The sequence below is a fragment of the Caretta caretta genome, chromosome 3 (genome assembly GCF_965140235.1).
Source record: "Caretta caretta isolate rCarCar2 chromosome 3, rCarCar1.hap1, whole genome shotgun sequence".
Classification (NCBI taxonomy): Eukaryota; Metazoa; Chordata; order Testudines; family Cheloniidae; genus Caretta; species Caretta caretta.
This window is the reverse complement of record NC_134208.1, coordinates 104,585,613-104,602,626: the sequence shown is the minus strand read 5'-3', so window position 1 is coordinate 104,602,626 and position 17,014 is coordinate 104,585,613. Positions and strand designations below refer to the sequence as shown.

General features: G+C 40.1%; 1 protein-coding gene across 2 annotated transcripts in view; it reads right to left on the bottom strand.

The window, feature by feature from the left end:
* PDE7B (phosphodiesterase 7B) overlaps window positions 1-15,661 on the bottom strand; it is a 281,977-nt gene extending 266,316 nt beyond the window's left edge. The window contains exon 1 of one of the 2 annotated variants that reach the window (XM_048844467.2): window positions 15,275-15,661. In XM_048844467.2, the coding sequence (XP_048700424.1) occupies window positions 15,275-15,295 (21 nt within the window). In that variant the 5' untranslated portion in view covers window positions 15,296-15,661. The remainder of the gene's footprint in view (window positions 1-15,274) is intronic. The other variant, XM_048844464.2, reaches the window with a different exon arrangement.
* Window positions 15,662-17,014: the final 1,353 nt, after the last annotated feature.

Sequence of the window (17,014 nt, the reverse complement as noted above, 5' to 3'; positions counted from 1 at the left end):
GAAGCCATTAGAAAAGCCCAGCAGCTTCTCTGAAAACAATCTGGCAGCCTGAAGAGGAGGAGAGAAAACATGGTTTTGACACGAGCCCAATAACCTGAGAAAAATTAATAGGTGCTGGCCTTTAGCAGACGGTTTTATGGTACATAACAATGGTGTATGCAGAGTGGTTACCTCTTGATGTTTCTGCCAGCCCCTCCAAAACCGAGCAGAATATTGGCAGAAGACTGCATCTCCTAGTGCAGTGGGAAATAGCTACTAGATTTTGTTATCATATAAAATGTAACAATTTGACTTTTTCTATAAAAGACCAACAAAAATGTAAGGCTAATTTTTTTTTTTAAAGTCAAGAATTTGGGGTGCCTCTGTTCTTTGTTGGCCAATTTTATACATTCAACATCTGATTTTCAAAAAATGGTGAATATCCCACAATGCAAATAGAAAACAGTGGGAGATGCTGGTACTCTGAAAAGTCAAGCCTAAATTGTCTCAGATTGAGCTCCAAAAAACAGAGGCACCCAAAATGGGTGGACCCTTTTGAAAATGTTGGTGTTTGTCCTTAAAAGAACCAAAAGCCTTCAAAATATCATGTGAAGAAAAATAAGAGCTGAAGTAGTACAATTCAACACTGGGAGCCAGACATTTCTATTTCTATATATCTATCACCAAAAAATAGTTATGGTCAAGTTTGGATTTTTAAAAATCAATCTTCTCCTCATTGGCTGAGACCTTATCTGAATTTCAGACCAACTAGGTATTTTATAGCCTTTTAAAATAGTCTTCTGGACACAGTAGTCACTTCCTGATCTGAATTGTGTGGTGTTGTTGTTGTTGTATGTTGTTAAGTAGCTGCTGTGTTCCTCACCAGAGATGGTTGCTCCTCTGTAGAGAATTGTTGTATAGAAACACATACTGTATATTGTATTGTGTGTATATATACACATAAAACATATTATTGTGGATAAAAACTATGATGGTTTGGATTTTTTAAAAGTGTGTAAGGGTTTTAAAAGATCACAATGGCTGTATTATGCAGGCCATCTTTCACAAGTACCAATAAAACCATATTACACTACCCTAAAGTCTATTCATGCCACATATATTTTACAGAAAAACTGTTTTGGAAAGTGTTCTTATTTTTAAATTCTAAACATCTTTTTCATATCCTTCCACCTTTGAAGCCAGACTCCCTTAGAACAATGATTTCCACTGCCCAGGATTCTGACAGAAAGGAAATAACTCTTACATTTTAGAAAGCTGCAAAAATTTCCTATAATTCCTTAATCATAGTTATTAATAAAAAGAAAAGGAGTACTTGTGGCACCTTAGAGACTAACCAATTTATTTGAGCATGTTATTTGAGCATGTCATTTGAGCAAATAAATTGGTTAGTCTCTAAGGTGCCACAAGTACTCCTTTTCTTTTTGCGAATACAGACTAACACGGCTGTTACTCTGAAACCTATAGTTATTAATATCACAATATTAAAGAGCTATGACTTCATACATCTATCTGGACTAGAAATAAATATCATGCCCCTTTTAAATGACTGACTTTCTAATAGGATAAAACTCCGATTTCTAATCCAGAGGGGCTAGTGGGAAATTGGGAGGAATTTATGAGGAAGAAGCAGAAAAAGGAGGAAGAGCTCCACTCTAACAAACCACTTGCACACGCACTGAGTTGTTTACTCTGAAACCTAATGGAGACATTTTAAACGGCAATATTGTTAACTATATCACTGCTGATTATTTTAGCAGAAACAACTAGTGAATGGGCTCCTGACACATTCTCAAACTGTTTCCCATAACTCCCCTGTTGTCAAAAACCCAAACTATCTCCTACCCAACTACCAAAAGTGCCAGCTTCCTTCCTCAATGTCAACAATCCAGTTACTTGTGGTCAGTACAAAAATCTGGGGCACACTGGGAGAGACAACATAAAATATATTGATTTTAATGTCAAAATAAACTCCACAAGAGAGACTGTGCTGACTGCGACAGTCACATTTGATTTATTAAGAGCCTCCATTTAAAAAATTTCAATGAAGCTGTCACAGAATTTTCAGTCTGCTATAGCAGAGTGACACAGAATCAGAAACTTCTCCATAGAAGTCAGGTCCAGTTTGCCACAGAGCCTTGGTAATGACAGGTTTCAGAGTAGCAGCCGTGTTAGTCTGTATCCGCAAAAAGAAAAGGAGTAATTGTGGCACCTTAGAGACTAAATAAATTTGTTAGTCTCTAAGATGCCACAAGTACTCCTTTTCTTTTTGGGGATAATGGTGTTTTTGAAATTAATTGCCACTTGGTATCTTTGCAACACAAACAAGAGCTGCATGTTTTGTTCAAAGGCATTAGATCTGCTTGTGTTGAACTTACTAAAGTGTAAAACAATTTAGGTAATGAAGAAAGTTGTTAACATCACATTGCAACTAATTTTCTGTCTACTTCTATGAGAAACAGCATTAGCTCCCATGCCAAAACCTATAAATCAGTGTGGTGAAAAGGTAATTTTTAGACAAGTGTTCTAGCCAGAAAAAAAAGGCATGGGGGTGGGGGAGGTAGAGTCAGAAAGGAGAAATTTACGTTTAAATACAATCGTTTAAAAGATGTCTGTAAGATTTCAGTAGCTCAAACACTTCTGAAGGTTTCCCACAGAGTCTGAGGTGAAGGGGGTCAATTGTGAAAGCACTATCAAGAGATGACAATTATAGAATAGGGGTTTTTCACTGGTTTCTCTGCTAGCTGTTTCTTGCATGTTAAAAGTACAAGAAGTTGTTATTTTGGGTTGGTTTGGTTTGTTGTGAATTATTTTTCATCATTTATCACAAAGTAATCATAATACTCACAGAGGAGTAACACTAATTTGATAATTTATGGTCCACTGTGTTAGGATATTTGATAGCTTTGCTAACTATTACTAATATTATTATTATTATTATTAGGAGAAAATATTTTCTTTAAAAATATATATATTAGCTAACAAGTGATAGTATATTTTAAAATCCCAGTATAGACAAGGCAAGTTGCAGTTTTCACACTTTAACTGGTCAAGGTGAATTATAGGTACCCCCACTAGAGCTTACCTTAAGCAGCTGACGTGTTAAAACTACAATTTGCCCTATCTATGCTAGAATTTAAAAATATGCTAGCTATCATGCTTTAAAAAAGGAAGGGCTCTGCTATCCCGTCTATTTCCTGGTGTGAACAAGCCTTTAAAGGCTAGGTTTTGTGGGAAAGGGTGGGAGGAGAAAGAGTCCACCTTTGGTTGGTGGTAAAGCCTTTTTTAAAACAGTGGTTTCCCTCAGAGATGACAAAACTGCAACCACTGCAAAGAAATCTAAACTCAAAGAAACAAGCTGGTAAAAGCAATCTAGAGTCAGAATTTCTCAAAAGGAATATCTATGCTTAAAAAAAGAAATCCATTGTAGAACTGTAAGTTATTAAAAATAAAACTTTTACCTTTATTTTTATTTTCAAGAGAAAAAACAAAGTACTGTTCAATAACAGAGGAGCTGGGAGCTCTGCAGTCCACGAAATCTGATGCTCTCTTCTAAACCACAGTGTTTCGTGGCATAAGGGACCAATGAAACCTATATAATCCTCCAGTTCAGGCTCTGCAGAAGCAAAGATCTATACTGAATTTTCAAATTCTCAGATGAAACTTTCAAGGCCAGATTTTCAGCATCCACAATTGGGCCTAGATTTTCAAAAGAGCTCAGCTCCCCCTTTAGGCACACAGATGAAGTGGCCAGATTGTCAAAAGTGTTCTGTACCCCGCAGCTCCCATAAGCTCAGTGAGAACTGTTGGGGGCTGAGCCCTTTTGAAAATCAGTCTCTCCATACAAATGCCTACAGCACAGTTCATCTCTTTGGAAAGCCTGATCACCTATTCAGGTGCCTAGCAGGGAGCTGTTAGATGCTGGTGAGCTTTTTAAAAAAATCTGTCCCTGAAAGTTTAAAAACAAAAAAAGATGGTGCTAAGCTATACAATGGGCCAGATTCTCTGGTGAATCACATCAATAAAAATCCAGAATAACTCGATTTAAAATCTTTAGTGGATTTACTCTAGATTACACTAGTGTAAATGATAGCAAAATCTGGCTCATTGTCCTATCTTCAGAGTTAATAGATTAGTATCACACCTTTAAAGGGTTTAGACTGACAACTGTTAAACTGTGAAAACGTCAAAATATACCTTATTGAAAAGGACGTACAGTAAGGCAAATGCAACATTCAATTATGTACCATGTCGGTGTATATACATTATATATTACATCCAAGAAAATGTTAAAAGAATGTTAAGGATGCTAAGTCAATCTGTCAAAAGTTAGGAAATGCCTAAACTATAGGCAGTGCTATCAGCTCTGACATTAATATATAGAGTAAATCCTGAGCAATATACAATTAACACATAATGTACTATATGTATACACTATGTCACACCATTATGTGTAATTGTCTGATGCACTGGATTTCCTGTATCTTCCCATTAAAGAAAGTAGATATCTGAGATAAAATGCTGTAGTCATATTCTATGAACAGTATTCTCCTTTAGGGTCCAGAACATTTTTGGGCCTGTAATAAATGAGGGGGGTGGGGGGTAGCCAAGCAGAGAACAGACACCAAGAGGGATTTTACAGCTAACTGGCTGGCTGGGTGTTCATAAACAGGGACTACCACCCTTCATTTATTACAGGGCCTAAACAAGGTGACCATTTTCCTTTCATCCATTAGCTTTTTAAAGCATAAAACAGCTACATCGGTAAACTGTTAACATTATGTAAAAGAAAAAGAAAGAAAGAAAGAATCAGCTTCCTTTTCCAAAAGTGCACAGAACATTTTTGCAGAAGCTAGCACATCTGGGGCTATATTACTGAAAATCACAGCTTCACAATAAATACCATATGAAATAACATATTCTGGTGACAACCACTTTCTTTGCGGGGGAGTGAAGGGGATGTTTAAAGAGTGGGGGAAGAGATAGGAGTGTGTCACAGATTCCGTGGAGCCATCAAGAAGCCAGATGGTACAGCAACACTGATGAAGTTGTTGAAAATACTGTATGAAACAGACACTGTTAAAGGTCAGTGAGCCCAAAATTTGATATAGCTAGCAAGGACGAGGAGTGGTTTGTAAAGTCAATGAGCCAGATCCTCCACTTATGGAAACTGGCACAGTTCTATTAACCTCAGTGGATCCTGTGACACAGAAGTCCATTGGTGGTTCACTACTCTGTGTCAGTAACTCCTGTCAGGACTCAATACCCTGAAAGGTGACATGTAAGGTATTGTACACACACTGGTTCCAAAAATCATTTCATAGTGGATGTACGGGTTGTGTACAAACAGTTATAGATATGTGCTAGAATTGTGTTCCTAACATGTATTTGGAAAGTAGAGCCTAAGCCATGCCTGGGCCAGACAAAGAAATGTGATTCCACCTGCTTGAACGTGTGTCTCTGATGTAAATTAGGCAAGTAGTACCAAAGACAAAGAAAAGCACATTTACATGCAACATAAACAAAGCCATTAGGAGAGCAAGTGGGTCAAGATGACCACTTAATCTTCCCACGGGATGGAGGATGCACCGCCAGGAAGCCTGCCTGCTGCTTGTAACAGGGTCAGTGAACACTGGGAGATATAAGCAGAAACAGAAAGCCATGATGGTAGCCATGACTTGGATGATTAAAGGGGCCAAAGCTCTTAAAAATCACAGAACGCTGGAGCGTTCAATCAAGGGGTTGAAGTCACTGGAAACTGTGTTTAGATGAGAAATCTGCTTAGACAAAGATTGTAACTGGCTGAAATTAAGTTTTAGTCTTAGAAGCGTATTTTTACTTTTGTTTGCTTGTAACCTTTTCTATCTTTATTCCTTATACTTGGTATCACTTACTCCTATGTCCTTTTGTTAAATAAACTGGTTTTACTTTTACTATAAACCACCAGTTCAGTGCACGGATTGAAATAAGAGTGTTTGTCAAACCCCAGTTCTATTAATGAGCTGCAGTGTATTGTCTCTTTAAAGGAGCAACAAACTTGGTAACTTCTCTAAGTGCTCAGTGAGAGGCCTGGGCACTGCAGGGAGACAGTCTGGGGAAAATTTGGGTCTGGAGGGTATAGGGGTCACCATGTAAAAAGTAACTGGACAGTGGAAGCCAGTATGTGACCCACATGCTTGTCAGCCGGCTGTTTGTGTCAGCGGGCTGTGAGTCACAGCAGCAGACCATTCGAGGTACCCAGAGTTGCAGGGCGGGTTGTGACACAACCCCTTACTGGTCTGGGTTGCACCCAAAAGTGTCACAGAGCCATATCCGTTTACACCTTCGGAGAATCTGAACCATTGTGATTCTTAATGTTTCATTATTCTTTTAAATGCTTCAGTTCTCTTCTTTACAAAACAGGTCAGCAGCTCTATAGTAACAAAGCAACTGTGCACACGAGAAAAATGTTTGGTAAAGAAATACATTTCACTTTCATGTTTCCAAGCATTTATTACGGACATCTTCTATTTTAAGATTTTTTTGAAAAAATCATGGAATCTTAGAATTCAGCAATGGAAAAAGACATTAAGTCATAGAACCCCTCCCTCTTTCAGTGCACAACTACAGTATATTTTCATCTACTTTGTCTAATCCAGTTTTAAATGACCATTTAAAAAGCACTGTGATTACTCAGAGGACAATAACGAGGGACAAGAAAAAGGATTTTAATCACAGCTCCCCCTCCATGGCTTGGGTAAACAATGCTCCTTCACCATATCTCCCCACTTCTCGTTGGCTGCTGTCTTGCCAGCTCTTTCATCTTATTCAATCAGCTTTTGTCACTGTTTGAGGGAAAGTTTTATTGGCTTTCATATAGTCATCTGATTACCATATAACAAGAACTAGAAGCTGTCAGATTATTTAAATGTATGGTAGAGGTTCTGTCACCCCTTGAACATTATTATTAATAGAAGCTCAGATATTATAGCAATGAGTGAAACAGAAATGCCTATGAATGAATAACACAGAGTCAAGGCTTGACCCAGGGTCCGAAGCAGGATGGGGCATGATAGCCTCTTTTCAACACCTATTATTTACCAGTTATCTCAAAACCAAGAGCATGCCAGGTGACTCACAGAACACAGAGCAGACATAGGCCCTCTCCAAGAGAGCCAGTGCTAGCTCACTGGGGGCCCTATGCAGGAATATTTTTGCTCCTCCCATACTAAAACAGGCAAGTTCTTATAATAATAAGCAAATAGCAGGCCCCCTTGAGTTGCTCAGGACCCCAACAATTGCTTTGTCTGCTTACGCTTAGCGCTGGATTTGCTCTCCAAGGTGATGTTATGCATCCCTTTCTCATCTCCCTACCAGTCCAGGCCCCATAGAGTCCCCCATCTCCCAGAGCTACCCCCATACTTAATATGCTTTCATTCCAGCCTGGCTATCTCATAGATTTAGACTGGAGTGGAAGAGCTGGCTTTGCACTACGGAGATTAAAAGAAAAACAAAAACCAGCCAATCAGATGGTGCCTATGTTCAATGGCATGGGCCAGGCTCCTAGATGCAGAGGCACCTGTGGCTGCTTCCTGAGTCTCTGGTAGATCCTGAAGCTCTTCCTCTGTGGAAAATAGGGAGGGGACCCTGTTCCCTGGGGTCTAGCTCTGTAATGAAGCCAGGAGACCAAAACCCTCTGCATGGGAGGAAGGTGTTTGGAAGGGTAGGGATCTTAGGTAAATATGCTTCCAACAGCATCACACAAACAACCTTCTGGGATCCCATCCCTCTTTCAATGGGTTGGGCCCTCAGAGACTAATGAGGCCCTTGCCGTCTCTTATTTGAAAATTTTAAAAAAACGAAAACCCTAAATAACCCCTGTAGAGGTACTGCATTCAGGGGGCTGTGGAATGAATAAAGTAACAAATACTAGAGTAGGGCCCCCCTCTTTTAGAAAACGGAGAGTTCCTTGGGGATGGGGCAGAGGGAACAATGGTGATTACCGGAGATCCAGTGTTATCTCCAAACTGTCCTGCAGCCAAAGCCAAGGTATCTTTATTATACTGTTACAGGAGTACATTCTTATGAGGTACTCTAGGACGCTGGCCATTCAGCCAGAGGGAATCTGCCTTACACTCCCCTCTTAGAAAGGCAATGGCTATCAGCAATATCTCCTCCTTGAAATCTAGCAGGGGTGGAATCACTGACTCAGCCCTGGGCAGTGACAAGAACTTAGACAGATATATAAATGCTTAACAGATGCTCCTCCCTCAAAGTGTGTTTATGCTTCCAAGAGGAAGAACACTATGGAGACTGCTTTGACCCACTGAGTTTTACTGGAGACTCTCTGCTTGGTCTCACCTAAGAGGATTAACAGACACCAAGTGAAGTTTGATTAATTTGTTATTAATAGGGCTGTCAAGCAATTAAAAAAATTAATTGCAATTAATCGCACTGTTAAACAATAGGATACCATTTATTTAAATATTTTTGGATGTTTTCTCCATTTTCAAATATATTGGTTTCAATTACAACACAGAATACAAAGTGTAGAGTGCTCATTTTATATTTATTTTTTATTACAAATATTTGCACTGTAAAAAAGAAATAGTATTTTTCAATTCACCTAATACAAGTACTGTAGTGCAATCTTTTTATCATGCAAGTTGAACTTACATACGTAGAATTATGTACAAAAATAACTGCATTCAAAAGTAAAACGATGTAAAACTTTAGAGCTTACGAGTCCACTCAGTCCTACTTCTTGTTCAGCCAATCACTCAGTCAAACAAATTTGTTTACATTTGCAGGAGATAATGCTGTCTGCTTCTTGTTTACAATGTCACCTGAAAGTGTGAAGAGGTGTTCTCATGGAACTGCTGCAGCTGGCGTCACAAGGTATTTACAAGCCACATGTGCTAAAGATTCATATGTCCCTTCATACTTCATCCACCATTCCGGGGGACATGCGTCCATGCTGATAAGTTCTGCTCACTAACAATCCAAAGCAGTGCGGACCAACACATGTTCATTTTCATAATCTGAGTCAGATGCCACCAGTAGAAGGTTGATTTTCTTTTTTGGAGGTTTGGGTTCTGTAGTTTCTGCATTGGAGTATTGCTGAAGCATGAAGGGGCATATGATGTTGAGCATATCTGGTATGTAAATACCTTGCAAGGCCGGCTACAAAAATCCCATGCAAATGTCTGTTCTCATTTTCTGATGACATTGTAAGCAAGAAGTGGACAGAATAATCTCCTGTAAATGTAAATAAACTTATTTGTTTTAGCGACTGGCTGAACAAGAAGTAGGACTGAATGGACTTGTAGGATCTGAAGTTTTACACTGTTTTGTTTTTGAGTGCAGTTATATGACAAAAAAAATCTACATTTGTAAGTTACAAGTACTGTAGTGCAATCTTTGTCATGAAAGTGTATGCAGCAAACTGAAAAAATACTATTTCTTTTGTTTATCAATTTTACAGTTGAAATATTTGTAATAAAAAATAATATACACTTTGTTTTCAATTACAACACAGAATACAATATATATGAAAATGTAGAAAAACATCCAAAAATATTTAATAAATTTCAATTGGTATTCTATTGTTTAACAGTGGGATTCAAACTGCGATGAATCACAATTAATTTTTGAGTTAATTACATGAGTTAACTGCAATTAATCGACAGCCCAAGTTATTTTGGATATTATGTGTCCAGTAGTATTGTTATGATTAATATAAATTTACTAACTAAATAGACAATAGCACCTTAGCTCTCTCCTTTTAAATATTGGTTTCCTATTCCTAACATAAGAACCTACTTAAAGAACAAGGGGGAAAAAAGCTGCTAATTTTTGCCAGATAAGAAATAGACGATGAAATGTGAATTTACTTACCTCTGTGCAAGCAACAGAGCCCCCGCTATCCCTTTAATTAGGAGAGACCATCCACTTTGTTTATCTGCCTAAGCAACCTGGTTGTCTAATCTGAGTGGATGTCACCCACCTGCAAGCCTCTCTGTTCAGAATCCCATATTGCAGTAGTGCTAAGTGCACTCGTGTTTTGTACGTAAACAAGCTAAGCCCTGCATCCTCATCAATCCTTACTCAGGCAAAACTCCCACTGGGAGGAAGGATGGAATAAGACCTGACTCAGAGCACTGACTCCTTTGATGAGTTTATTATAATCAGTTCAAGACTATGTAATAAAACATGACATGAAGAGATTATTCATATCCTGACAAAAAATATTCTGTTCAAAAGGGGATTTCTCAACCCCAGTGTCTAAGGACAGCATCTCTCATGTTATATAGTACATGAAATAGCACCACCAGATCATTTGGTCACTGGTTTTTGAGGACTGTCACTGGTTTTTCACACAACCATTTTGAAACATGAGCCTGACTTCAGTGGAATTCACTCCCTTACACTATTTGGCTTGGTGTGTTTACTTCACAATGTCAGTATATCAGCTATAAGTCATTCAGGATACAGAACAGCTGCTCACTTGCAAGCCCTAAACTCTGAACCCCAACAATCCACCTGCTGAATCTACAGCCAGCTTCATGAAAGAGATGGACAAAATATAGGTTTGGGGAGTTTAATATGTTTTTTGATTTGGGCTTTTGGGTGCTACTGGACTACAAAGAGTAAGACAAAATAAAATTGAACAATGTTGCAAACAATTTACAGCATGACAAAAAAAAAGGACATCCGAACAAAACAATTTTAAAGGAAACTGGCCTTGTTTGTGATTCAGATAGAATCAACAGTTCATAAATATCGTATCATAAATTAGGGCACTCTGTCAGGAGACCTGAGTTTTACCTTTTAATCTACCACTGATGCACTGTGGAACAAGGGGCAAAATTTTCAGTGCCAAACTAATAAAAATGGCCTCTAGCTTTTGGTGCCTCAGTTTTTGGCAGTCCACCCTTAGATGCTTAGATACAAAGTATCTCAAGGTAGGCACAGAAAAATCAACAACAACCAGGCACTAAAAGTTTGAGGCCACCTTCCAAAATTTGGGCCTAAGTGCCTCTGTTTCTCAGTTCTACCATGTATAAAATGGGGGTAAAATGCTTACTCAGCTTCATGAAACACTTTGAAATCTATGGATAAAAAGCACTGCGTCCCTGCTCAGTATCATTAATATCACATCCTATCTAAATTACCAATTTACTTTTCTTTGAATCAGCTGATAAAAATTCCCAGAGCTAAGAAGCAATTTTATAGAATGCTGAAGCTTTAAGCTTGCTTAGGGTTGACAAATCCGTAACGTTGCTTGTCCTCATGATGATTCAACACTATTAATTATCAAATAAAGTCATGTTATTTGAGCTAAGTATTATGCTAACAGACAGATTTTCAACAGCATGGACCAAATTCAACCCCTGAACCAAATTCATCTAATTCCCTGAGCATAACGCTCAACATTTACTGCCTCATAGGAGTACGAACTGCCTCAGGCAGTGGTTCTCAAACTTGTTCCGCCGCTTGTGCAAGGAAAGCCCCTGCCGGGCCGGGCCGGTTTGTTTACCTGCCGTGTCCGCAGGTTCGGCCAATCGCGGCTCCCACTGGCCGCAGTTTGTTGCTCCAGGCCAATGGGAGCTGCTGGAAGTGGTGCAGGCCGAGGGCACAAGCGGCGGAACAAGTTTGGGAACCACTGGCCTAGGGAGGTCATGAAAGCTACTTCACTGGATGTTTTCAAAAGGAGGCTGGATAGCCATCTGTCTTGAATGGTTTAGACACAATGAATCCTGCATCTTGGCAGGAGGTTAGACTAGATGATGCTTGTGGTCCCTTCAGAATCACACGGTTCTATGATCCTGTGACACCAATCCAGAGAATGAAGTGATAGCCTATAAGCACAGTTTGTGGAGTAAAACCACACACACAGTATTTCAGAATCCACTTTTTGCATGCTTAGAGGAGAACTGTCACCCCTTTGACAGGTTTAAAATATTTCCCATCAAATTATTTATCACCTCTGAATTAAAAAGGGAAAACAAAAGCTTTAGCACTAGAAGTATGAGCCTTGTTTCATATCACTGCCCTTTATGAACCTAAAGTTTTCTGGTATGTCTCCTGGTGTGATAGGTAGGATTAGGCTCAGCTTGGTTACGATTCTGTTCTCTAGCGGAGAGTTGGCCGAAGCTAGTTGGCCTAACCATAGTCTACTATGGTAGACCCCTCCTGGCCTTGGGGTGTGGGGGACAGCAATTCCCCCCCCCCGCGGGGGGACTGGAAAGTGGAAAGAAAGATCTTATCATGCCCACATAAAATAACTCATTTTGTTCTAAAACATGTTAGGGACCTCAATCCCCCCATCTCAGATGGCAATCATATGGAGGACTGCAGAAACGTCCATGGAAAAAACAAGGGAAGAAAAAGGAACCTGGATAAACAGTGAGTTACTCAGAGACCTCTTTTACATGAGGTCCCTGCCTATCAACCCCAAGTGGCTCAGCATCAAGCCCTCATTTTCCCCTGAGCACAACCATGCTCAGGATCTACTGGCCAGGTGCACAGCTTGCTTACAAGGCAATCTTATGGGTCTTATAAGCAGGTCTCAGGTTTTGACCCAGTGACAGTAATGATGTGGTTAATATCTGGTACATCTGTTCTACAATTCTAGCTGTATAGGAAATTATGAGTCCAGAGAGAGTTTTCCAAGTTAGACTCAAAATGACAGGATAACTGTACTCAAATATCAGGAAAGATCAATTTTCAAATTGTTTATTCTTACAGTATTTTTTAAACATTAGTAGAAGAACCTAGGGGTAGGGAAAGGGAACCACACACTGTTAAATGCCTCCTTTATAGTTCATAACTGAGATGAAGATACTGGAAAGTCAGTTTGCTTAAATAATCTAGCCAAAGCTATGGTAAGGGCAAATCAAGGTCTGTGCTTCACAAGAGAAAGGTATCTAAGTTTGGGGGTATTAGGGGAGGAAGCAGCTGCCATCCTACAGTATATTTTATATGCCGTCACGTTTACAGGATTCAAAATTTAACATTGTAGCACTGATCTTTGACACATTGGATCAAATTCAGTCTTGATGTACTCAGCCCCAACTCTACTGAAATCACTGCAGTCACACCAGTGCTAATCTGACCCAACCTAGTCAACTAACCTCATAATAATTATTTGCCTTTCCTTTGATTTAAAACTTTTTAGAGCTCACTCCCTTCTTGGGACTCATTCACTGGGGCAACATGCCTGCATCATGCGAAAGTTTAGCTTTGAGTCTTCATCTTGCTTTTGCTGCTATATGCAGAATGCTCAGAGGAAGCACCTTAACCAAACTAGGCCATGATTGACAAGGTTCGGTGATAGACTGTGGTCTGTTTGTGTGAAATGCACTTGACCTGCTTTGTCATTAGCCCTACCTCGTGTACAGTGCCACAAAACGCTGTGGTAGTTAACACTTCTTCATAAACTAAAATTAAGACCTGCTGGAAAAGTCTTATAAAATGAAGCAAGTAATTTACCGTATTTATAAAATTATTACGAACGGATGCATTGCATATGGCTTTTTCATGTAGTTTAGAAAACTGAGACTTTTCTATTTCTTATAGAATTCTCAGACTCTCCCCTTCCACCCCCTCCCTCTAAACCAATCAGTTTAATTCTATAATATACATTTTACACTTTGCCAGCCTCCCTCTCCCCCAGTATTACCCTGGAGAAACAGTGCTTTGGCTTTCTGAAGCTAGCTGACATTTTCATGTAAAAGTCTTTGGGGTGGTGGAAGAGTAACAGTTCATCTAGCTGTATAGGAAACTCTTGACTTTTGGTGGCTGGTTGATATGGAAAAAAGGATGCTTTGGCATCTCAAAAGAGATGTGGCATTAAAGAGTTTATTAATGACAGCCCTCTTTGTTCCTGCAGCCACCAGTGAAGATACAGCAAAGGAAATGGAGGAGCTGCAGTTATGCATTTGCAATACACAAAGTCCTTGTTTTCCCACTAGGCACTGCAGAATAGCAATTGTCCATTCACAGCACATAGCACATCCTCTGCATTTCAGAGCTAATATTTTTGCAGTCCTTAAGCTGGTGCATTTGAGACTAGCACAGTTAATTTTTTTTCTTAGTCCTCTGAAGTGCACTACATGAGCTACTAGTGCTCAGTTGATGTTTCTGGTTATATGACCTGACTATAAAAGATATACTTTTTGTAAAATTAAGAAAAAGCTTTTGTATACACAGTAACATTGTCAAAGTGGCTCATATGATCTTCCATTCCATAACTTGAGAAAACCTGAAGATTGCTACCAATCACCTGACAAAAGCATATACATTTACTCTGCATTTTAATTTAATTAGCAACAGAAATTGGCTGTTTGGACAGGATTTTTTTTTTTTAAACGCACAAGAGCTCCTTGGTTAAGTGGCTCCTCCTCTTGCATGCTAGAATCACACTCCTGAAAACAATGTTAGTTTTATGTTAGCTGTTGCTCTCGTTTCCTGCAGCACATACCGTTCACTGTAATACTGCAATAGTCATTCAAGTTTAACCACAGGCTGCCCAAAGATTAATTGAACCTATAAGTCATTAAGTAGCCATCAGGTTGCGTTAGTTCAGTTTCTAATTAAATTTCCACTTCTCTAGCTAGCTGGCAACAGCGATCTGAAAAGTGGCGATGACAGAACACAAGCAATTTCCCCTGCCCTCATTTTTGCATGTAAGTTAAAGCAGGAGCTTCGTTTCCACTTGTGACTTTTAAATCCAGAGCAAGTAAAGCATCCTAAGCATGTAGTAATAAAATGAAGTGGAACATGTACTCCCAAAGAATATATACTTCACTGCTCTATTTTTTTGTCCCCAATCCCCCCTCTCTCTCTGCTCGCGTCTCAAGCCAACTCGAAAACACCCTCAAGGGACAGGACTGAGTCCTCTTTTTCACACCCCTTCCCCCCCCCCCATCCAACGAAGTGAACCAACTGCAAGGTCTTTGCTCATGCCATTGAAATGTTAGGACTGAGGACAGCATACAGGAAAAGCAATCTCACTTTCCTCAGTGGGGTCATAAAGTGCCACAATGACAGAACCTCTCTTTCCTTTTCTTTTGCCCTCAAAGGGTTAAATTAACACAAGTTAAAACGTCCCGCTGCCTTGAAGAAAAAGGGAGGAAATTCAAAAGCCGGTTGCTGCAGTAACAATCACTAATAATAATAATAAAAAAAAAAACATTTTCTCCAAATAAAAGTATTATCTCCCTCCCCCACTTTGCACTTTTAGTTCCTCCTTAAAAAAAAACCATGCTGCCTCTTTTAGATTTGCCGTACATACCTCAACCATTAAACAAGACATTTAACCATAGTGGCAGTTCTGTGACCTTTGAATGCCGTGAAATCTCTAAGCGGTGCAGCTCGTTCATGAAGACTTGTACCGCAGAATCCAGCAACTGCATCCAGGATTAGGGATATCATTAAGTAACAACAGCAACTAAAGATGGGGGGGGGGGGAGGGCGGGAAACCCAAACAAACCCAAGAAGCCAAAAGGCTCCGCGACTCGCTGCTACAAGAGTGCACTTTCCTCCCAGGCAAGTGCTGGGACAGAGCGGAGCCTGCTGCCCGTCTGACTGACCGCGTTAGCAGGCAGAAGGCCGTGCGCGGCTGGGAGGTGCTGTCAACTGCCACAAGCAAGGCAAAGCAGACCAATCGGCGGCAGCACTGTCAGCTCGCTGGAGGGGAGCCTTTTCTGTTTATGTTTCCTCATTTCCAGAGTGACGTCAAAGGGTTTAGTTTTTCCCCTGCATGTGCTATTCATTTTAAAGGACTACCATGGGAAGAATGTGGCAGTGATTGAGGCAGGCTACCCCACTCAAAAGACACCAGAGCCACACTTTATCAGTCCTGGATCTCGCTTGGAAATTCTTTGCAGGCAGATGTACCGGAAAGATCCAAAATATCCAGGCAAAACAGGGAAAGAGCCATGTAGATAGGGATATATTTATGTGCCCTTAAATGAACTTAAGGCATTTCATAGTGGAAGATGGTCCCCAGCAGGGTCTCAGATGGAGCATTGGGCCCGATTCTGCCCTCACACGGATTTAAATCAGGAGTGGCTTCATTAAAATCAATGGCATTAGACCAGTGTAAAACTGGAGAGAGAGAGAGAGCAAGCAGAATCATAATCATAAAGTATTGCTGCTCTAGGCAACCGTCTGCTCTACCAGTAAATTAGAGCCCAGTCAGCTCTCTCCTGTGAGGGCGGCTGTACACCAACACATCTATTCACAGCCATATTAAGCCACATTACAACACTGCTTCAGAACATTCATAACATGGCATCTTATTTTATTTCATACCAAAGGCCAGTGCTATAAAGCAGAGGACTGTGCTGAAGCCTTGCTCCCTATTACTGCAGCCTCTGTGATCAGATAATTGATCAAAATGGGAGCAGGGCCACTCAGGCAGAAGGCAAGGGCAGATAATCGGCATCAAGATCAATTAACAGGGGCAACAGAGCATTAGAAACAGATCCCATTAACAACAAAAATTTAGTCATTTTCATCTTTTTATTTCTGCTTATTTTTTCAAATAGGAAAGCTTGTTCTTCTGTGTATGGCATAGCCATATTAACACCCCCCTCCCCTCCCCCACCCAAGCACGCTTGTTTTTACATTGAGTTCTAAAGTAAATGTAGTGTTTGTGAAAGACTCTGGACTGATAGCCCTGGAGAATGAGATCAACCAATGATCCACAGAACAGGTATAGCAGGGGTATCAGTAGCACAAGCTTCTTCACAGCATCCCACTGATGGCCTTCAAGCTTGCTGTTAATATTACAGTAGCACTCAGGGGTCCCCAGTCAAAATCAGGAGTCCCACTGCACTAAGCATTACACACAATCATAGGAAGACATGCGGTCTCTGCCCTAAAGAAATGAGAAGGCAGTTCAACATCTAAACATTTTTTCCCCTCTGCTAAAAGTGTTGGTTAGACTGTCCCTTGTGCTTGTGAGGGTTTGGTATTTTTTTGGTGACCTAGACATTTCAAGGGGAAGGGGATTAATGCCCAACAGCAC